The sequence below is a fragment of the Myotis nattereri genome (assembly GCF_964212035.1).
Source record: "Myotis nattereri genome assembly, chromosome: 1".
Classification (NCBI taxonomy): domain Eukaryota; kingdom Metazoa; phylum Chordata; class Mammalia; order Chiroptera; family Vespertilionidae; genus Myotis; species Myotis nattereri.
In genome coordinates this window covers 136,964,585-136,987,769 of record NC_138075.1, presented here as the reverse complement: position 1 = coordinate 136,987,769, position 23,185 = coordinate 136,964,585, and the positions used below count along the sequence as shown (strand labels likewise).

At 34.4% G+C, this 23,185-nt stretch overlaps 1 protein-coding gene across 1 annotated transcript in view; it reads left to right on the top strand.

Annotated features, from left to right (window-relative positions):
• Positions 1 to 23,185, top strand: part of DNAJC1 (DnaJ heat shock protein family (Hsp40) member C1) — a 213,014-nt gene that overhangs the window by 82,714 nt on the left and 107,115 nt on the right. Inside the window, exons 4-6 of the mRNA XM_081103978.1 lie at positions 3,415 to 3,580; positions 4,438 to 4,535; positions 5,494 to 5,587. Coding sequence (XP_080960104.1) covers positions 3,415 to 3,580; positions 4,438 to 4,535; positions 5,494 to 5,587 — 358 coding nt within the window. The remainder of the gene's footprint in view (positions 1 to 3,414; positions 3,581 to 4,437; positions 4,536 to 5,493; positions 5,588 to 23,185) is intronic.

Here is a 23,185-nt window from a genome sequence, read left to right as displayed (position 1 = left end):
CAGGTTGCGGGCTCCATTCCCAGTGTGGGGTGTGTAGGAGGCAGCTGATCAATGATTCTCTCTCATCATTGATGTTCCTATCTCTCTTTCCCTCTACCTTCCTCTCTGATATCAATAAAAAATAATTTTTTAATTTATAATAATAATGAAAACATTAACCTGAAATTAAGAAATTTTAATATTTTCCTCAATTAGAAGATATAAGACATTTATTATATACAATATATATAAAGGGCTGTGTACCATGGTTTTGGATAGATATGTGTGTGTGTGTGTGTGTGTGTGTGCGCGCGTATTTATTTATTTTAATAAAGGAGAGTAAGGTGAATTAAATTAGATGTGTTTCCTGTTTGTGATCTTTGTACAATTGATTTTTACTCTAAGGTTCAAAATGTGATGTAAGTGATGTTGCTTTATTGTTTGAAGCTAAAAATTTAGTATGATAGAAAATTCATACTTTAGGCAAATGATAGATTTATTTACATATTTGTTTTCATAATATACACGTTTTCTATTTCAGTTTCATAGTTACTGTTTCATATTTCAAAATAAGCTGTTTTAAATTTACATTAATTTTTTATCTCCTGATAATTTAAATATTTTTAGATTTACTTGCTTTCCAATGTTTATATTAGGCTAAATATATGTGAAGAATTGCAGAATGTAGAATGGGACTCACTAATGATTATGTACCCATTATTTTATGTCCATCATGTACATTTTAAGAACATCAAACAAAGTAAACATATATTAGACCATATGTCGGATGCATGGAATTGATCAATTAATGTTTTAATTTCCAAGATAATGCCTTTATAGTTCCATATGGTTTTTTGCATTAATTATATTTTCATCATAGAGATTTACTTTTCTGTTTTTTTTAGAACACATTGATGCATGTATACATTCTTAATCTGCTTTTTACAAAATGTTAAGAGCAGTTTGTATGAGCTGGGTTATAGAACATTTTAAGTGTTAATGTGTTAAATAAAGAAAAGCATACCATAGTGATTTTTAAAATGTTATGTGTTGTCAACACATTTTTTTCTTAAATAACATATGAATATAGTGTTTGCATATTTTTAAAAATATCTTTGTTTTCAGTATTTCAGAAAAGCAGTGATTTATCTTTTAACAGCATATATTCTAAAAAACAGACTATAATGGAAACTACCTTTCCTTAAAATGGCCAGGCCTGTGATCCATAATGTTCATTGATAATAAAATCAATAGAGCATTGATTCTAAGCTTAATACTTGGAGACTGTTGTTTAGAGTGGCAGAAACAGCCTAGTAAATATCCAGTTCTGTTAAATGTGTTCAGTGCATGAGAGGTTTTGCTGTCTTAAATTGGGCTGTACACTGAGTACAGTTTATATGTGGGATAGAAAATAGTCGCTGTTAAGAGAGATGTATTTCATCAATGGTAGTGATAAAATATTTGATATAAAATTCATAACTGTGAGTCCTGCTGTGTTTTCTTTCAGTACAGATCAAATTTAATACTTAGTAATGCTGTTAGGTAATGGTTGCTACTTTCTTAGGTGCTCTTTATTAATAACCACACTTTTTACATGAAGTTATTTCATGGGAGAGGTTAGTTGAAAATAATGATTTTTATAGTCACCTTTTGTTCCCCTCAACAAATCTGAAGTGCATTATAGATTTAGAATAAATTCAAGACTTAACATTCATTGGATTTCATTCAGTTGTTGTCATCTTGCGTTATAGCACTTGAAACCTTTTTACCAATCCATTTGTAATTTAAAATGAGTCCATTTTTACAAAGATAGATTTAAATATAAATTTTTGAGTAAAGGAATGATAGCTTTTGATGAACTCATATTATTGTTTTTCTATTCGTATTCAAGAATTGCTATAATATTGAAAAAGATTATTTAAATATTGAAATTTTTCTGGTCCAGCCACTACACAACATTTTAATTTGTAGACTCTTGTACACAATTTGTCTTTTAAGAGTTCGGTACTAATTAATTTCCTTTGCTCTAAACATTAGTTATTATGATGTCTATTGTTATTAATAATTTAAGTTGATCTAAATCAGGTTTTCTAGATTTGCTAATAAAATATATTTTGAATTTATAATCACTATTTTTCTGCAGAAAAAAAGTTGCCTGTAATAAGTCCTCTGCTTTATTTTTTAAGCATATTTCCAAGGTATCAATTTAATAACTATAAAAGTAGCTACTGCAGTTGTTGCATTTAAATTGATTTACATGTCAAGACTGGCAGTTTAGCAGCTGCGCTATTATTCTTAGATCGGTCAATTTACTTGAGAAAAACCTACTACTGAGTGCTACTGACCTGCCTGACAATATAGGCCCTATTTCTATTCCTGTAATTAGGCCTGCGACTAACTCAGAATATTTTTAATTAAAATATTTTGGTCAATGTGTTGCACCAAATTAGGCCTTTCAGTGAAGATTTAATTCTGGAAATAGTGTGATTAGAATATTTAATGAGTTGTGTTCCACTAAGATTAACAGGTTGTGTGTTTGAACGAACAGTGTTTGTGACCATTTTGAGTTTTACAATCCTAAGTGCTATTCCTGATTTTTAACCTTAAAAACATTTGCCACAATAACTGTCTGACAGGTATATTTAAATTTAACTGAAGTTTTATTCTAAAGAAAGCTGATTTAAATGCATTTTTAGAAAAGCTTTTATTTATGATCTCCCCTCCAGCAAAGCCAAAAGTGAGAAAATTGCCACTTAAATGTTTGCAAATAAACAGTTTTATTTAGAAATCTGACATAAGCATAGGTTGTTTACACATCTCTAATTTGCCATTTTTTAAATTCTCTAACATAATGTGAGTAATACAAAATTAAAAGAGGCTCATTTTATAGGCTTTTACATTATTAAGAAGTTTTGATAAAATAATATATTTATTTCAACCTTGAACCATAGTACAGAGGTGGCGGAAGAAAGCATTGACTAGAAAATTTACCCTGAATTTGATTCAATTAATGTATAATTCATGGTAACAAATAGAGCTCTTATCTTGATTTCACCCCCCCAACCCCCACTCCCATTGAGATCCTTCCTTTTGTTGCTGACTTCATGGTGGGGCCTTTACAGCAGACTGTGATAGAGATAGACTATATGGCACCTTTAGTTTAGATGGCATTCCAGAAGTCGCATCATTGGGGTCTCATAAAAATACAAGCTCTGGTATCCACAATATATTACTATGTACCCCTTTGAAGGTTGTCTGCGACTGGACCTACACACAGTGTTTTCAATTTATAGGCTGTTGTAATGCTGATAATTTACATAAATGTTATCTATTTTGGAGAAATTATTTTCTTTTTTCTCTTTTTAAATATGGATACAAATAAAGTTTTTTTTTATTTCAAACTTTCCTTGAAAAACTGTTATTTTGCTACTATAGGTATGATGATATTCTGATCAATGGACTTCCAGATTGGCGACAGCCCGTATTCTACTACAGGCGGGTGAGAAAAATGAGCAATGCTGAGCTGGCATTACTTTTGTTCATTATCCTCACAGTGGGTCATTATGCTGTGGTGTGGTCAATCTACCTGGAAAAACAACTGGTAAGTATTGGTAATAAATCAAATGATCCTAGCCTCCTTAATTTTATATGGAATTTCAAACATTTATTTTTCAACTGATAAAAAGTTCAGTGTTTTTATAAATCTCATTTTAATAGTTTTGTGCTCAGTAGTTAGTGTTTGATATGTTTCTAAGTCAAGAATAGCCTAGGTTATAAGAAAATATCCTTCTTTTTAAAAATGTGACTTTGAGTTTGTTATAAAATTTTCTGAAGATCCCAATATCTAACTGAAAATTAGAAGGTAGAAACTAGAGCCATTTTTCTTAATGATCACCTTCCAGATAAAAATATTTTTCATGTAAAAATGATTTTAGAAATTTTGTGTCACAGGCTCTCATATAAACAATGTTTACTTTAAAAGTTTTTAACTAAGACTTGAAATTAGTATAATTCCATGATTCATAGATCAGTTGGTTAAAAGGTTATTACATTTTTCTTAGTCTAATAAATTCTACTACATAGTTTATTCTGCTGTGGATATCTATATGCTGAAAATAAACATTTATCAGATTTAGCATCTGTTTACTCATTCTTTTTGAAGTAACATTACTAAAGTTGATGAACGAGAAAAAGTTGAATGCTTTCTCTGCTTAGAAAACTTTGATTGCTATGGAGATAGACATGACTGACAGTGCTAAACTTCATGTGTGTTTAAGGACTGGATACTATGACAACAGTTATTGTTAAAGATTGATGATTTTACTTAATCATGTTGGACCCTACATACATTTGCATAAATGTTCCCTTATAATGTTTACCCTTCACAGTAGACTCTTGATAACATTTGAAAAGTACATATTAATGATAACCTGTAACTATAATTCTTTCCACATTAAGGATGAACTGCTTAGTAGAAAAAAAAGAGAAAAGAAAAAAAAGACAGGTGGCAAGAGTGTGGATTTATCAAAACTTGGTGCTTCAGAAAAAAATGAAAGGTAGGACCATATAATAATATTTTATAATTTGAAACTTTTAAAATATTTCTTTAATGTGATCCAGTTTCAAATGTATATCCATTTCAGATATGCTAACATTTACATCTGTAGTAGGTTTTTTAAAAGACTAATAATATGGCATATTAGTTTATGAGACAAGTTCTGATCTTAAGCAGAAGTGCTACAAGTTTTTTCCCTTTGTGACGTGTTAATATATATTTAAGTAATTAAACCTCCAAGTTCTTATAGTTTAAAATTTGTAGACTGAACTTTAGAAACAGTATTACTAGACAAATCTACCATTTAGTGTTTAGTTCAGGAGTGACAATATGTATAGAGGCAGTGATATGCAGTATACTCTGAAAGATACTACCATTTCTTCTATCGATTCATAGAAAGAAATAAAGGGTTTAAATAGTTCACACAGCAGGACAGAAATGGATCAATGTGAAATGGAGATCAGAGACTGTTCTGCATGTCTTCTGTTCTGATGACATCAGTGAGTAATGCTTCAGTGAACTGCAAATGACATTAATTTTTATCTATTGGTTTGTTTATGCTACAGTCTTCATATCTGCTTGTCAGCACTGGGGAACACTCTGATGATGTTTAGTCTTTTATAGCTGAAGTAATCATAAGGTTTAAGAATTCATTTTGCAGAACTAATGAAAGTCTAGGTTGGAAAGAGATCTTTTGTTTCTTTATCTTTATAACTTGATTAGGAGTCTCCTTTTCCAAAATCTTAGCTTTCTCTTACTTGCTATACATACTGCATTTATTGTAACTACTGTATTTTGTGATAGAATAAGTCAGAATAGATGATAACCAACATAAATATTTCGTTGAAAATTTCTTTTTTGTTGAAAGTCATTCAAAACAAATTATGATCTTTATAAAAATATTTTGTCTCCCAACTTTCTGTTTATATTTTGCTTCTTTGCTTTTGTTTTCCCTTTAGGTTACTGATGAAACCACAATGGCATGATTTGCTTCCATGCAAGCTTGGGATTTGGTTTTGCCTTACACTAAAAGCATTGCCTCATCTAATCCAGGTAAAATGTACCTCTTTCATATAATATTAGATGCTTTCATTTTAATTATTCATGAAATAATTTATGCTCACATTTGCTTGCTGAATGCTGATGTACAGTGGATGCGTCTAATGTTGATTGAATTGAATAGTATTTTTGTATACCTAATTTAGAATGGTTCTAAAATAATTTAGTTATCTACTCTTATAACTCTTACGTTGCTTTTAGGACACCTTAGAATTCCAAAACACTGGAAAAATGGGGTGGTAATGCTATCTTTAGAACAAAAACAAAAGCAACAAAAATTTAATCTGCTGTTATCTTTAAGGCAGTCAGTAAAAAAGAACAGGGCTCAAATAGCTTGTCACACACTATTGTAGTAGCAGTTAAGTATATAGTATAAGAGAAAAGTTAACAGGAGCATCTCATTATGCAAAAATGTAGTTTTCCATTTTATTTGTAACTTTGGAGTGAAGATATTCTGTCTTAAGTGAAGATAATCAAAGTTTCTGTGCTAGTCTTGATCAATCATAGAATGTGGGTACATGTTATATTTATATGCCAATTTTATTTTTTTGTTAACACACAAAAGCATATTTTGTTAAATTATTACTTTGCTAAGTACAATTATTGCATCTGGTTAGAAAATTCCCAAAACATAAATATAATATTTGAAAGTATGTATAATAATTTTGGTGTACAAATTTTGAGGGTGTAATTTTTAAAAGAAAATTTTTCATTTCAGAAAATAAATATTTAGATAAATCTAGAGAGCCAGATAATTTTTACCCAGATTTACCCACATTATGTTTCATATATCAGAACTGCTTTTCCTAATTGTTTAAGGCAATGAATGCCTCCAACTTCTGCATTTTATTCTCCTTTATCCTCTCAAAACAAAAATGTTGTATTTGAAGGGAAATGAACTAAAGATCACTAATATGTTTGTTCCTAGCTTTTTAGAAATTATTTACTAGTTTTCTATCAAAATAGTTTACCTTAATACTTACTGCTTATTGAAGCATATATTTTGGTTACAGTTAGTAGAGGAAATTGAAGTATTTTGGTAAATGTAAAAGCTTTTGTTTTTAAGTTGTTTAGCATATTATGTTGTTTATTTTAATAAAATCCTCAATCCTTGTATGGCATATACAAGTTAATAAGAGGGAAGGTATATATGTCATGCTGGTTTGTTTGTTTTTTTATGAGAAGATGTGACAGAAAAATATTTTAAGACATATTTTCTTATGTTGGAGGTTTTTTGAGTGATTATTTTTTGCCAGCTTTAGCATCTGTGCAGTAGGCAAACCGAAGTGTTGATGAATTTAAAAGTATAGTCAGGTGACATTATAAATAGAATATCACATAAAATGTCGATCTGAAACACTTCTTTGTAATTCTAATTTAAGTCATTTGAAACAAAGTTTATTTGGTAAAATTAACGTATTTCTGGTTAACATTCTGGGTCATTTGCAAAAATAGAACCAATATGTTAAGATGGTTTAGATTTACAAATTGTTATTTTAAATTACCGGTCTGTGGTATCTAGACCTGACATATTAAGTGTTTTGCCTCATCATAAATTTGTAGGAAACTTATAAGAAATAAGGAATTTTACAAAAATGCTGTCGTTTCTTTAGAAACTGTTTTCTTAAACTGTTAGATCAGTTTGACTTTTACAGTTTTCACTTGGTGATACCTGTTGCCTTTCAGTTTTGAGATGCAAAGCGATTGGTTTTTAAAACCTTTGTACCTAATTTTTACAATTTTGGTCTAATTATTTCTTCCTTATAAATGCATTCCAAGAAGAAAAGATGAGACAATTTTTCTTTGTGTAAGCAAATACTAGATATTTTATTTCTGCTTTGAGAGCATACTATTAGTTTTTCTCATGTTCACTAGCAATGTAATATAGTAGACTCTGATATAAATTGTAATTGTCAAAATATTTTAGATATAGAAACATAGCATATGTTTTCATAAGCATCAGCAAAGCAATACTGAATAGTTAGTTGCTGTTAGGATTAGATTTTTGTCTGATTTTTTTTCAGTCTGCTGTAACCTTTGTATTAATTTCTCTTGCATAAAATTGTGTAATGTGAATACATGTGTCTTATCTACAACGTTGTAGTTTTTATGTGACACTTCTGAGATCTTCTTAAATAAGTTATTTATGAAATTTAAAAGAAACCCTCTTTACCTGAAGCAGTTTGGGTTGCTAATTGGTACATTGTCAAAAGAGAGCCCTAAGTATAAAAAATGATACACACAATTTTAAACATTGTAAGCTTGTACTTTAAATTTATTAATCACTCCTGTGATATAGGGCCATTATTTATTTTTAAATAGGAGTCCTCTTTCTTGCATAAACCATACCTATAATCTTGGCTTCTTTAAGGACCAAGTATTTTCACTTAATACCTTTAAAAAAGGATTAAACTAGACACTTGTGAGCAATGTAGTTGTATAATCCTTAGAGATTTTTATGACTTTCCCCAGTCTTTCCTAATTGATTTATGTATAGTTAACAGCATTTTTAGCAACTCTTTTTTTTAAAAAAAAAATGTTTTTATTGATTTTTAGAGAGAGATAGTAACATCGATGAGAGGGAAACATAGATTCGCTGCCTCCTGCATGCCCCTCACTGGGGATCGAGACTGCAACCCTGGCATGTGCCCTGATGGGGAATCAAACCAGCGACCTCTTGGTTCATAGGTTGATACTCAACCACTGAGCCACACTGGCCTGGTTGTAGCAATTCTTTTATTGAACTTTCCAAAGCATCCAGTTGGTTTTCATAGAAACAACTCATTTTTACTCACTTTTCGTCTTTTTTAATGTAATATTTAATTGAATATTTGATATGTCAAGCTTTTTGTGATTATAACTTTCAAAAAATAGCTGGTTCAATAAAAAAGTATTAAACATCAGAACAAGACACTATAACGGGCAATAGAGATGAATATTTCTTCTAGGATCTTACAGTCAGATTAAACAACACATGAATTAAAATAATTATACAATATGGTATATAAGCTTCACAAATGTAGTATAAACAATGATTTCTGTAAATGTTCAGACAAGATTGTCTCTATTTGGGATGGCAAAGGAAAACTTAAAAAAGGAGCTAGCCCTGTACCAAAAGTTGCTGGTTCAATTTCTTGTCAGGGCACATGCCTGAGTTTTGGCTCTATCCCCATTAGGGGGCATGCAGGAGGCAGCCTATCAATGTTTTGCTTACACATCAATGTTTCTCTCACTCTCTTTCCCTTCCTCTGTCTCAACATCAATTTTTTAAAAATATTAGAAACATAAAAATAAAAAAATAAAAAGAGAAGCTACATGAATTGAGTCAGGAAAGATGAGTAAGATTCTTGACAATGAAGTGCCCACTTTGTGTATTAGGTAGTGTACAAAAATAATTTCATAGACAGTAGTTTTAATACAATCATACAGTAAACCCTTGATTTTGTGGGCCTTGATTTAATGGACTTTGGATTAACGGACAAAATTTCCAGTCCGTATGTCATATGTGAAAATTAACAGCTTATTAATTTTAAAATGCTTTTAACCAAGATGTGCTTGTAATTAAATTAACAGGTTATTTTTTATTAATTCACTGTTATTTTAAACACATTTTAGCAAATAGGCCATATATTGGAAAAAACACTGTAGTAATTTTGCCAATATAAATAAATATTACATATCTACAACTATAGTCTACATGTTTAAATCCAGGAGTCACCACTGGTAAACAATGACTGGTGAATGATTAGCACGTGATTGTGAGTGGTAATTAGTTCTGTTGTTGTGTGGCATGAGGTATGCTGGCCAACAACGTATGCTAAGTCACTCCCCAGCCCTGTGCATTTTTTTACTCCAGTGACTGTTAAATGCATGCATTTACTAGCCTATTCAGTATAAATTTAAAATTACTGTAATACATACAGAAAACTTTTCTGTGAAATTAAACTTTTCATACATACTTAATTTTAATTACACAAAAGTGTCTACATAAGTAAAAACAGGTAAACTAATTTGTCAACTTTTAACATATGCATTCGGAAAACCTATTTTATTATATAACGGACTTTCAGCTTTAATGGACACCCCCTTGCTCGAATTAGTCCATTATATCAAGGATTTACTGTGTTACCTGCTGAAAGAGACCTAAGGAAGATATCATACAATTACTTTAAATAAAAGAAGAGGGTATCACACAGCCAGTTACTATTATCTAAGACTACATCTTAGGTCTTCAGCCATTTAGGAATTTATGCTCTGATAGCTAAATGTGATATGACAAATCTGTAAAGGACAGTTAGACATCATGAAGTTTATTGGTAATACAGCAAATTATTTCCATCATACACATCTGCCAAAGACATGTATATATTGCTGGGAGTAGAAGAGTTAGAGTACATACATAGTGGGTATAATTTTACTCAAAGTGGTTCTGTGATCATTCTGGGAAGAGGTAAAAGTATACCTCTGATAGTCCCTGCTTTTTGAGAAAGTTATTACCTCCAGCACTGTGTTTTGTTCCTTTCCTTTGCTCTGAAAAAGATATTGGAAGAATAATAAGAATTGGTAGATTAGAAGAATGAGGCCAAAGAAATAAAAACTATTATATTTGATACATGTAAAATATTTGATAAGTAAATTAATATCAAACATTTCCCATATTGGAAAACATCCAAGGAAAAGATGTATAAATGATATTATATGGCAAAATATGTACCCCATATCATTAATGTACCCACGTATGCAAAACAGTCAAATGAGAAACCAGAGAAAAAGAATGTGGAGAGTATTTATAAAATGATGAATAGATGGAAGTTAGTGTGTGCACATTGGCAATGAGAGGGCATTACAGAGGAGTAAACAGCATGAATTCATGCAGAGGAGCGGGGAAACTTGAAGAACTGTGTTTAGATAGCTCAGAAAGCCAGTGGAATGATCAACAGAAGACATGAAATACTAATTAGAATGTAACAGGGAACTTGGACTATGTGAAGAGAGGCCTTGTATGCTTTGGAGCTACAATTTAATTTCAACATTAAAAGGATACCCCTATGCCCTGGCTGGTTTGGCTTAGTGGATAGAGCATTGGCCTGGGGACTAAAGGGTCCCGGGTTCAATTCCGGTCAGGGGCACATGCCTGGGTTGCAGGTTCAATTTCCAGTGGGAGGCGTGCGGGAGGAAGCCAATCGGTGACTCTTTCTCATCATTGATGTTTCTATCTCTCCCTCTCCTTTGCTCTCTGAAATCAATAAAAATATATTTAAAATTTTAAAAAAGGGATAGCCCTAGTGGCATTTCCATATTTTACCACTCTGTTTCTGTTTTCATTTGAAGGGAATACACATTCTCTTAGAATCTGACTAAACCAGTCTTTGTATTGGCTGTATTCAAGCTACTATTCTAACCAAAGAAATATTTTTAACTTCTAAACTGTCTTTCTTGGGCATTTCAAAATTGACTCTATATGTTCTGAAACATTCATAGCCATGAAAGTAGCAAACAGTGATGAAATATAACCAAGGCTATGTGCCTATGTTCAGTTTAACTCAAAACTTAGTTTATTTTTTTTTCCATTGCCTATTTGAGTTGGAGCCTCATATATTTGGGCCCATAATGATTTAGATTGTTAATACCATCAATTTCCCATACAAAATCAGTTAAGTACCAAATATCCCAAATAATTACCAATTTAAATCATAGTTTATTCGTAGTTCTCTCCATTTTCTGAGATGAAACATCTTAAATATTCAGAATTTATTTGCATGGTAGTTTGTTTCTCTGGGAGTTCACCATTCAAGTTTCTCTCTGTCTGCTCTGTTATGTTTCTCAGATTATAAAATATAAAATTTATAAAATATAAAACTCTTTTAGGTGTGCATTACCTAAAGTTGTAAATTTTCCATTGTTAAGTCCCAGTCCCATCTTTTCTCGCTACCAAGCTAATCTTACATGAACATAGTTAAACTAAAAATTATTGCAGGAAATTTCCAGCATGCAAGCCCCACCCCCAGCAGGATGTATAGGTTACCTAGGAGCTGTGTCTGAGAAAATAGAGGAATCTTCTCTGTAGTGCTATGGCTTTTACGTTAAAAAATAAAAGTTGCCTAAGAGTAAAGGGAATAAATACTGTATTTAAGAGGCATCCTCCCACCCCTGAAGCTTCTGCCATGGAAACAAATGTGGAGAAGCCTGGAGGTCACCCTGTGTGCAGTGAGGGCCTTTCCTTTCTAGTCCCTTTGCTTCTCACTGGGAGTCAGTCGGAAACCAAATAAACAAAACATTCACAGCTAATTAGCAGGGGAAAGGGCTTCTAAGAGGCCTGGAGGCATTTGTAGCAAGCTGAGTTGCCTGTCCTTCCACGCAGAATTAAACACATATTCTCCGAGGGATGAGGATGCTTACTTTTAGTACTCTAAAAACTATCTTTAAACTCTGCAGACGAACATATTTTATATAGGAAATACGTGAACAAATGAAAAAGGCCTTCTGAATTTTTATAAGGCTGAATTTCTGCTACAGAAAGACAAAGGGATACAGGAAAATTGAAAAGACTCACAGCCTAAAGACAAAGATGTCATTCCTTCTATCCTTTGCAACAAGGGCACGTGATGCAAGTACTCAGAGGCCAAAAGAGAGAACATAAAGTCGTTTTATAGGTTACTAGAGGCCTGGTGCATGAAAATTCTTGCACTGGAGGGGGGCGGGGGGGTCCCTCAGCCCGGCCTGCCCCTTCTCACAGTCCGGGAGCCCTCAGGGGTGGGAGGCAACCCGGTGATCAGGGGAGGGCGATGCTCCATCACACCTCTGCTGCTGCCACTGCCAGCAGTGAAGCCTCAGCCGGCCCTGGTTACCTGAGCCTCGGGTGGCCCTGGGCGGCTGCGGGGCTGAGGGGACTGGGGACTCCGGAGGCAGGAGCGTGGAGCGGCCGGGTGCCTGCCACCGGAGTGGAGCTGAGGAGATTGGGCGCTGCCATCTTTGAGGGTGGGGCAGTTAATTAGCATATTCCTTACTGGCTGTGGGCACCGCCATCTTTGCGACAGCATGAGGGTCAATTAGCATATTCCTTCTTTATTAGATAGGATTGCTAAATATTAAAAAGTAAGCACACACACACACACACACACACACAAAATGGTAGGTAGGGTGTTAGAGATATATTGCCTTTTATCAGCTCCCTAATTTATAGATGAAAAGTACTTACAACTCAGATTGGTGAGGCAATTTGCTCAAAGTGACAGAACTAGTTAATGGTAGAAATGAAACTTAAAGTAGATTAAAATATAAGAAAAAGGTAAGAAAGAATACATTTTCCCATCAGCAGGATAATGAGCTTTATAGTGCGTAGTGAATAAGCTGTCTGATCATACACTTCCTACTACCAGAGTATTCAGGCTGATTGTAATTATTATACAAGTTGTAGGAAGAGTTTCCCTTGCTTTGCTTAATATTTTGAAGTTTATATGGAGAAGTAAAAGCAAAACATGACAGACAATGCCAGCTCAGCATGTTATTTTATCACTTAAATGAACTATGTCAATAATGTTCAAAGAAAAGCTTATGCTGTGGATATCCTCTACTTTACAGCTCACTAACTTCAAGGCTTTAATTGTCATCATCTTTATGAAGCCTTTCCTGATTGGGCCACCTGAGAACTTCCACTGCATATTCTCTGTACTACATAACATCAATTGTTTGTATTATAATCAGGATAGACTGATAGACTATGAGATAGGTACAGATCATCCTGAAATTTCAGTGACAAAATGTTTTTTTAGTTTATGCCACTTAATCTATCACTGATTGGTAGGAAAGGGGACATTCTGTTCTAACTAGCCATTCAGGGACTCACAACAGTGATATCTTCATCATCATCTAGCTGTACCCATCTGGAACACATGGCCTCCTTGCTCACTATGGCAGGAGTAGAGAGCTGGAGGATTGCACACGCTTTTCAATGCTTTGATTTGAAATGACACATGATATTTCCATCCACAGCCCATCCAGAACTAGTCCCATGACCCCACCTAATCTCAAGAGGACAAGAAATGTGGGGAAACAGATAGAATGTTGGGTGAGCACCACTCTCTCTTCCAATAATTCATTCAACAAATATTTACTGAGTGCTTACTATGTGCCAGGTACTCTTTTAGGCTTTGAAATTTTATTTTTCTTATTTTAAAGGAAAAAAAATCCCTGTTCTCATGTAGTTTATATTCCATATTTTGGTTAATATTCATAGTTATTTTTACATATGCTTTAAGGACAACTGCTTGTCTTATCATATAACCTCCATGTAGCCTAACAAGTACAACACATACAATAGTGGTTCAATAAATAAGTATAAATAAATATAACTGTTTAATGTCTTCTTATGTAAGAACCCATGCTCTACAATTATCATATAACCTCCATGTAGCCTAACAAGTACAACACATATAATAGTGGTTCAATAAATAAGTATAAATAAATATAACTGTTTAATGTCTTCTTATGTAAGAACCCATGCTCTACAATTACATAAAAAGAGCACTCATAACATAGTAAGTTCTTTAAGTTAGCCATAGTTCATGTAAAAACAGTCCCCTGCTTGTCTATGCAGACAGGCTCTGAGCCCTTTAATAAGTTTTAAGTGGTAAGAAAGTTACATTTATAATAAAAACTTTTGCTAATGTTTCAGCCATAAGGATTACAAACTCCTTGAGGATAGGAACTCTTTCTATTTGGAGCAATGTAAACTTCATAGTTTTAATACAGTGTTATGGAGATAAACCTAGGCAGTTCAGAGCCCTGATTGATTACAGTAAGCATTCATTCATTGAATATTTATTAAGTTTCTATTGTGTGCCAAGCAATGTCTACAAAGATGAATGATAAGTTTATATCCACAAGATATCTAAAGGTGGGCAAAAGAAGATTTACAGCTATGAGTACCCAAAACACAGTTTATTCTTATGTTATTCTTTAATCATTGTATTATTTTCCATATGAACAACTGTAAACCTACTGTTGTCCCACCTTAAATAATTTCCTGTGTAGGTAAACTGGGATTGATTCTGGACTCAAAATGGTACTTTGTGTTGTTTTCTGTACTTCACAATTATATTCACGTGATTAGCCCTTCATGAAGAATGGAGGGGGGAAAGGTTGAAAACAGGTTCTCTTATTCAACCCCTTTGATTACATGAATCCCCCTAGAATATAATTATTAAAATAGCCACCTGGTCTCTTCTTGAATATTACCTCCTAAGTCAGTCTATTTCATTTTCAGGTAATTTTAATTATTAGAAAGTTCTTCTTTATGTTTATCCAAAATCAAAATGTTCATCTTTGGAATCATATGTAGTAATTCATTCTTTCCTGCAATGACCCTAAAGATAGTCTGTGACAATAATCAAGTTATTCCTAATGTTCTCATCTCCAGTCCCTTTAAATATAGTTTCAGGCTGCCTTAGCCTTTGTTCACTTCCTTTTTAAAATCTTCCAGTTTGTCCATGCATCTTACAGTGTGGCACACCGAAGTGCACACCGATCTTTATGACAATGAGAGTTTGTTGAGTACAGTGGAATTACTTGATAGCATACGTTTATTAAAGAAGCAATGCTTCCTGGAATGGACATTTTGTAATTACAATTTGAAAATACAAGTAACATATGAAGGAAAGAAAAGGCATGAGGAACATTAAATAAATGCTTACAAATGGAACAAAAGGAAGACAAATTTTGCCTACAACCACAGTGAGTGAAACTGGGGAATATATTAAAAACTTCTGGAATTATTTGGAGTAGATTAAGGTGATTGAGTACATTACATTCCTCAGATAAGTGTGATTTGGATCTAATGGGTGTTTCAGAGAGGAATTTTTAGTGGAATTCTGTGCTATATGTAGCAGGAAAAAGAAACATTAGCAAGTAAATGTTCAAATATGGTAGGATTACTAGGAAAACATTGCTATTAGCCAGTAAAAGCGTTTTGCATTGAGGTAAAGAGGGTGCAAGTAAAGATAAGTCATGTAAGCAAGAAGGTACAAGATTCTGCAGGAAGAATTTTGATATAGTATGAAGCAGAAAAAAAACACCCTTACTTTGTGGTAAAAAATACGTTCATGGCAAAATGATGAAGTAATAACAGCAATCATTAACACATTCAAGGCCTAACTGTACAAAATGTTATTTGAAGTATTTCCCATATGTTGGTACATGTAATCATTATAAAAGCTCTATGAGTTAGGTATTTTTATTATATCCCTTTTATGAATTAGAAAATTTACCCACAGAGAGGTGATTTGCTAGTAAGATGGCAAAGCTGAGATCTATTTTTTTAATTTATTGGGGTGACATTGATTAATAAAATTATATAGGTTTCAGATGTACAACTCTATAATACATCATCTGTATATTGTATTGTGTGTTCATCATCCCAAGTAAAGTCTCCTTCCATCACTATTTATTCTACCTTTACCCTCTTCTACCTCCCACTACTTTTCTTCTGGTAATCACCATAGTGTTTTCTGTTATCTATGAGGTTATTTTTGTTTGTTTATTTGTTTTGTGCTTAATTCCTTCACATTTTTCACCCAGCACCCCAACCCCATTCCCCTCTGACAACTGTCAGTCGGTTCTCTGTATCACTCAGTCTGTTTCTATTTTGTTACTTTATTTTGTTCATTGGATCTCACATATGTTAGTAAGTGAAATCATATGACACTTGTGTTTCTCTGACTGGCTTATTTCACTTAGCATAATACTATCACAGTCTATTCATGCTGTTGCAAAAAGGTAAGATTTCCATATTTTTTATGGCCAAGTTGTATTCCATTATATAAATGTACCCACTCATCTAGTGATGGACACTAGGGCTGCTTTCAAATCTTGCCTATTGTAAATAACGCTGCAATGAAATAGGGGCTCATATATTTTTTTGAATTAGTGTTTTAGGTTTCTTTGAATATATTCCAAGAAGTAGAATTGCTGGATCATAAGAGAGTTCTATTTTTAATTTTTTAAAATATATTTTTATTGATTTCAGAGAGGAAGGGAGAGGGAGAGAGAGAGAAACATCAGTGATGAGAGAGAATCATTGATCGGCTGCCTCCTGCACACCCTCAACTGGGGATAGAGCCCACAACCTGGGCATGTGCCCTTGACAGGAATCTAACCTGGGACTCTTCAGTTCGCAGTCCAACACTCTATCCAGTTAGCCAAACCAGCAAGTGCCATTTTTAACTTTTTGAGGTAACTCCATACAGCTTTCCACAGTGGCTGCACCAATCTGCATTCCTACCAATAGTGCACGAGGGTTTCCTTTTCTCCACATCCTTGTCAACACTTGTTTGTTGATTTATTGATGATAGCCATTCTGACAGATGAGCTGATACCTCATTGTGGTTTTAATTTGCATCTCTCTGATGATCAGTGACTTTGAGCATTTTTTCATGTCTCTTGTCCATCTGTATGTCCTCTTTGGAGAATTGTCTATTTAGATCCTTTGCTCATTTTTTAATTGGATTGTTTGTCTTCCTTTTGTTAAGCTGTATGAGTTCCTTATATATTTTGGATATTAATCCTTTATCAGATGTATCATTGCCAAACATGTTCTCCCATACAGAGGGGGCTCCCTTTTCACTTTGTTGATGGTTTCTTTTGCTGTGCAGAAGCTTTTTATTTTAATGTAGTCCCATTTGTTTATTTTCTCCTTAGTTTTCTTTGTCCTAGAAGCTGTATCTGTAAACATATTGCTACATGAGATGTCTGAGACTTTGCAGCCTATGGTTTCCTCTAGGATGTTTATGGTTTCACGACTTACATTTAAGTCTTTTATCCATTCCGAGTTTATTCTTGTGTATAGTGTAGTTGGTGGTCCAGTTTCATTTGTTTACATATATCTGTCCAATTTTACCAGCAGTTATTGAAGAGACTGTCTTGACTCCCTTGTATATTCTTGACTCCTTGTCAAATATTAATTGAGCATAATGGTTTGGATCAATTTCTGGGTTTCTGTTCTGTTCTATTTATCTATATGCCTGTACTTGTGCCAGTGCAAGGCTGTTTTCATTATGGTAGCTTTGTAGTATAACTTGATATCTGGTATTGTGATCCCTCCAACTGTGTTCTTCTTTCTCAAGATTGCTGCGGCTCTTCAGGGTCTTTTTTGGTTCTATATAAATTTTTGGAGTATTTGTTCTAGATCTGTGAAATATGCTGTTGGTATTTTAATAGGGATTGCATTGAATCTGTAGATTAACATTTTAATGATGTTAATTCATCAATCCATGAACACGGTATATTCTTCCACTTGTCTATATCTTCCTCTATCTCTTTTTTCAATGTCCTGCAGTTTTCTGAGTGCAAGTCTTTTACCTACTTAGTTAAGTTTATTCCTAAGTATCCTAATTTTTTTGTTGCCATGGTAAATGGGATTGTTTAGTTTCTCTTTCTGAGAATTCATTATCATTGTATAAAAATGCCATCCATTTCTGGGTGTTATTTTGTATCCTGCTACATTGCCAAAATCATTTATTAAATCTAATTGTTGGTGGAGTCGTAAGGGTTTTTTATGTACAATATCTTGTCTTCTGTAAATAATGATAGTTTTACTTACTCCCTTCCAATTTGGATGCTTTTTTTATGTTTTCTTCTTGTCTGATCACTGTGGCTAGGACTTCCAGTACTATGTTAAATAAGAGAGGTGAAAGTGGACATCCCTGTCTTGTTCCTGTTCATAGGGGAAATGGTTTTAGTTTCTGCCCATTGAGCATGATATTGGCTGTAGGTTTGTCATATATGGCCTTTATTATGTTGAGATATGATCCCTCCATTCCCACTATGCTGAGAGTTTTCATCGACACTGGGTGTTGGATTTTGTCAGGTGTTTTTTCTGCATCTATTGATATGATCATGTGATTTTTTTCTTTCATTTATATGTTGTATCATGTTTATTCAGTGGTTCTCAACCTTCCTAATGCCGCGATCCTTTAATACAGTTTCTCATGTTGTGGTGACCCCTAACCATAAAATTATTTTCATTGCTACTTCGTAACTGTAATTTTGCTACTGTTATGAATCGTAATGTAAATATCTGATATGCTATATGTGTTTTCCGATGGTCGCAACCCACATGTTGAGAACCACTGTGTTTATTGATTTGCAAAAATTGTACCAGCCTTGTATACCTGGAATAAATCTCACTGATCATGGTATATGATTTTTTTTAATATGTTGCTGGAGGTGATTTGCTAATCTTTTGTTGAGGATTTTAGCATCTACGTTCATCAAGAGTATTGGCCTGTAATTTTCTTTGTAGTGTCTTTACCTGGTTTTGGAATTAGGATAATGCTGGCCTCATAAAAAGAGCTTTTGAAGTGTTCCTTCCTCTTAGATTTTTGGGAATATTTTGAGAAGGATGGGTGTTAGTTGTTCTTTGAAGGTTTGGTAAAACTCCCCTGTGATGCTGTTCAGGCCAGGGCTTTTGTTTGGTGGGAGTTTTTTGATTACTGCTTCCATTTCATGATTTGTTATTGGCCTCTAGGTTTTCTGATTCATCCTGGTTCAGTTTTGGAAGATTGTATTTTTTTTAGAAATTTGTGTTTTACCTAGATTGTCCAGTTTGTTGGCATATAGTTGTTCATAGTATTTTCTTACAATCCTTTGTATTTCCGTGGTGACAGTTTTTACTTCACCAGTTTCATTCATGATTTTATTTGGGACCTCTCTCTGTTTCTTGAGTCTGGCTAACGGTTCATCAATCTTACTTATTTTCAAAGAAGCAGCTCTTGGTTTCATTGATTTTTCTGTATTTTTTTTTAGCTTCTATGTAATTTCGTTCTGCCCTAATCTTTACTACTTCCTTTCTTCTACTTCCTTGGGGCTTGTTCTCTTTCTAATTCTTTAAGTTGTAGTGTTAGATAACTATTACCAGATTTTCTTGTGTGTGTGTTTTTTTGTTTTTTTTGTTTTGTTTTTTTTTTTTGTTTTTTTTTTAGGTAGGCCTGTAGTGCCATGAACTTCCCTCTCAGGACTGCTTTCACTGTGTCCCAGAGATTTTGGGTTGTTGTGTGTTCATTGCATTTATTTCCAGAAAGTTTTTTATTTCTTTCTGGATCTCATTGGTAACCCATTCATTGTTTAATATCATGCTATTTAGCTTCCCTGTGTTTAAATGTTTTTGAGTGTTTGTACTGTAGTTGATTTCTGATTTCATTCCACTGTGATCTGAGAAGATACTTGACATAATTTCAATGTTCTTTAAGTTGTAGAGACATGTTTTGTGTCCTTGCATGTATCTATCTTTGAGAATGGCCCATGTGCACTGAGAAAAAAGTATATTCTGCAACTTTGGGGTAGAATGTGCTATAAATGTGAATTAAGTCCATCTGATCAGTGTGTCATATAGAGCCTCTGTTTCCTTATTAATTTTTTGTCTGGAAGATGCATCCAGTGATGTCAGTGGGGTGTTAAAGTCCGCTAGTAAGACTGTATTGCTGTTGAGTTTGTTTTTGTTCATTTTTATTACTGCTTCAGTTTCACTAATTGTAATTTATCTATCCAGATTCTCTGATTCTTCCTGATTCAGTTTGGAAGATTGTATATTTCTTCCAGATTGTCCAGCGTCTTGGCATATAATTGTTCAGAATATTTTCTTACAATCCTTTGTATTTCTTTGGTGTCAGTTCTTTCTCTTCTGATTTCTGATTTTATTTATTAGGGATCTTTTGTGAGAATGAGGCACCAGTAATGTTTACAGGAAAATGGGACAAATGACTCCCAGCCCAATGCCCCACAACTCAATCACTGACAATTCCTGAGTCTGCCCATACCACTGCACCATCGTCCAGGCAGCTGATTCCTCAGATGGGTGCAAGTTCCACCAGGTGGTGCCGGAGGTCATTGAAGGGTGGGACTATTCCATATCCCCAGGCTGATGCAGAATGGAGAGGAATGCTCCACTTAAGACAGATTGTTTCAGATGTGGGAAATTAACTCAGCACTGTGATCTTTATGGCCCTCCCTTCAGCTCTGCCTAGAGCAGGGGTCCTCAAACTTTTCAAACAGGGGGCCAGATCACTGTCCATCAGACCATTGGTGGGCCGGACTATAGTTTAAAAAAAAACTATGAACAAATTCCTATGCACACTGCACATATCTTATTTTGAAGTAAAAAAACAAAACGGGAACAAATACAGTATTTGTATTTGCATGTGGCCCGCGGGCCGTAGTTTGAGGACCCCTGGCCTAGAGCTACAAACCCAAGTCTCTCCTCACACAACTCTAACCCGCTCCTCCCTCCCTCCATGGGAGCCAAGGATGAGTGACTACAAACAAGATTTAGTTGGCCCTTTAAGAGAGTGTTTGTGTCTCTAGTGGGTTCCTGTGTCTCCCTGGGGGAAAGAATCTCCTCAGATTTTCACAGCCAGATGCTATATGGACATCTCTTCCTGGCTCTGGTGCTCTGGACTGGGAGCGCCACTTGGGGTGAGACCCTATACTTCTCAGTGGGAACCTTTGCTGCTGATATATCCTCTGGAATCTCAGCCACCACCCCTTGTACCAGGCCAGCCCCTTTCACATCTTTGCCCTTCTACCAGTCTCGATGTGGCTTCTTCTGTAAATCCTTGGTTATAAGACTCCTGTTCAGCTAGTCTTCAATTGGATATTTAGGATGATTGATCTATAAGTTAGTTGTAATTCCAGTTTGGTTCCGGAAGGAGGTAAGTGTAGCTTCCATCTACTCCACTGCCACTTGGGATCATCTAAAACAGAGATTTTAATCCTAATAATCTGGATTCAAAGTCCGTTCTCTTAATCACTATAGTGCCTTTCACATTTCATAAATAACTTATCTGTGCCCTTCTTTTCTTGTGTGGTGTCACATTTTCTATTACCCTAAAGGAGCCAATATCTTCCTGAGCTTTTCTTTCCTTACTATTTTTTTTATAATCTAAGAAGAGGATCTTTTTTAATCTTTAATTTCTTTATTGGTTAAGGTATTACAAATGTGTCCTCATCCCCCCATTAACCCCCAACCTCCCTCCCCACCCCCCTACTCATGCTCTTATCCCCCTGTTGTCCGTGTCCATTGGTTTGGCTTTTATGCATGCATACAAGTCCTTTGGTTGATCTCTTCCCCTTACCCCCACCCTCCCCTACTTTCCCTCTGGGGATTGATAGTCTGATCGCTGTTTCTCTGTCTTTGGATCTGGCCCTGTTCATCAGTCTATGTTGTTCTCTATATTCCACAAATGAGTGAGATCATGTGGTATTTATCTTTCTCTGACTGGCTTATTTCACTTAGCATAATGCTCTCCAGTTCCATCCATGCTGTTGCAAATGGCAAGAGTTCCTTCTTTTTTACTGCGGTGTAGTATTCCATTGTGTAGATGTACCACAGTTTTCTAATCCACTCATCTGCTGATGGGCACTTAGGCTGTTTCCAAATCTTAGCTATGGTGAATTGAGCTGCTATGAACATAGGGGTGCATATATCCTTTCTGATTGGTGTTTCTTTCTGTCCTTACTATTAAACCTACTCTCAGCCCTAGCCGGTATTGCTCAGTGGATAGAGCATCAGCCTGTGGACTGAAGAGTCCAGGGTTTAATTTTGGCCAAGGGCACATGCCCAGGTTGCAGGCTCGATTCCCAGGAGGCGTGCAGGAGGCAGCCGATCAATGATTCTCTCTCATCATTGATGTTTCTATATCTCTCTCTCCCTCTCCCTTCCTCTCTGAAATCAATAAAAACATATTTAAAAATAAAACCTACTCTCAGAAAAGAGCTAATACATATGCTCATTCATTCATTTACATCAAGGAATAAATGACTGATATGGTTTAATATAAAATAATTCTACTTCAGGGTTGAGTTTTCGTAGGGACACAGGGAATATTAAGGGGCCATAAAACCTTAACCAAAAACCTTGGTGAAATTGGAAGTATATCTGGGCATGGGAGAACAAGTTAATTGGGTGCATGGCATTCTGTGCCCTCAAATTATACCATTATTTAGTTAGCCTGAGCCTTGTAGAAATAAGGAACATAAATATGGAATGGAAAGAATAAGAGGTATATCTTTATTATATTGATTAAATTGTTTTAGAAATATCCTATTATTCCCCTAATTCATTGTCAAGTAAAGAGTTCTGATATAACCCCAAGAGACATAGCACCAGGGGAAAGCTTTAACTTGGACTGTCATAGGTGAAAGAGATAATCCCACCTAGGGTTTAAGTGTTTATGAATTTACATATGAATCAAGGTAGAGCCAAGGATTTATTTTTGTTCCTAAGAAGTAAAACCCTCTCATGTGGGTGTATGATTATTTGCTCTAGGAATCTTAAACCTAGGACTGTTACCTTAGTGCAGTGATTTTCAACCTTTTCATCTCATGGCCACAAACTACTAAACATCTGCAGCACATTAAAAGATACATTTTTTATTCAAGAGGAAGGAACACTTCCAAGCTCATTCGATGAAGCCAGCATCCCCCTAATACCAAAACCAGGTAAAGACAACACAATGAAAGAGAATTACAGGCCAATATCCCTCATGAACATAGATGCCAAAATCCTCAACAAAATCTTAGCAAATCGGATCCAGCAGTACA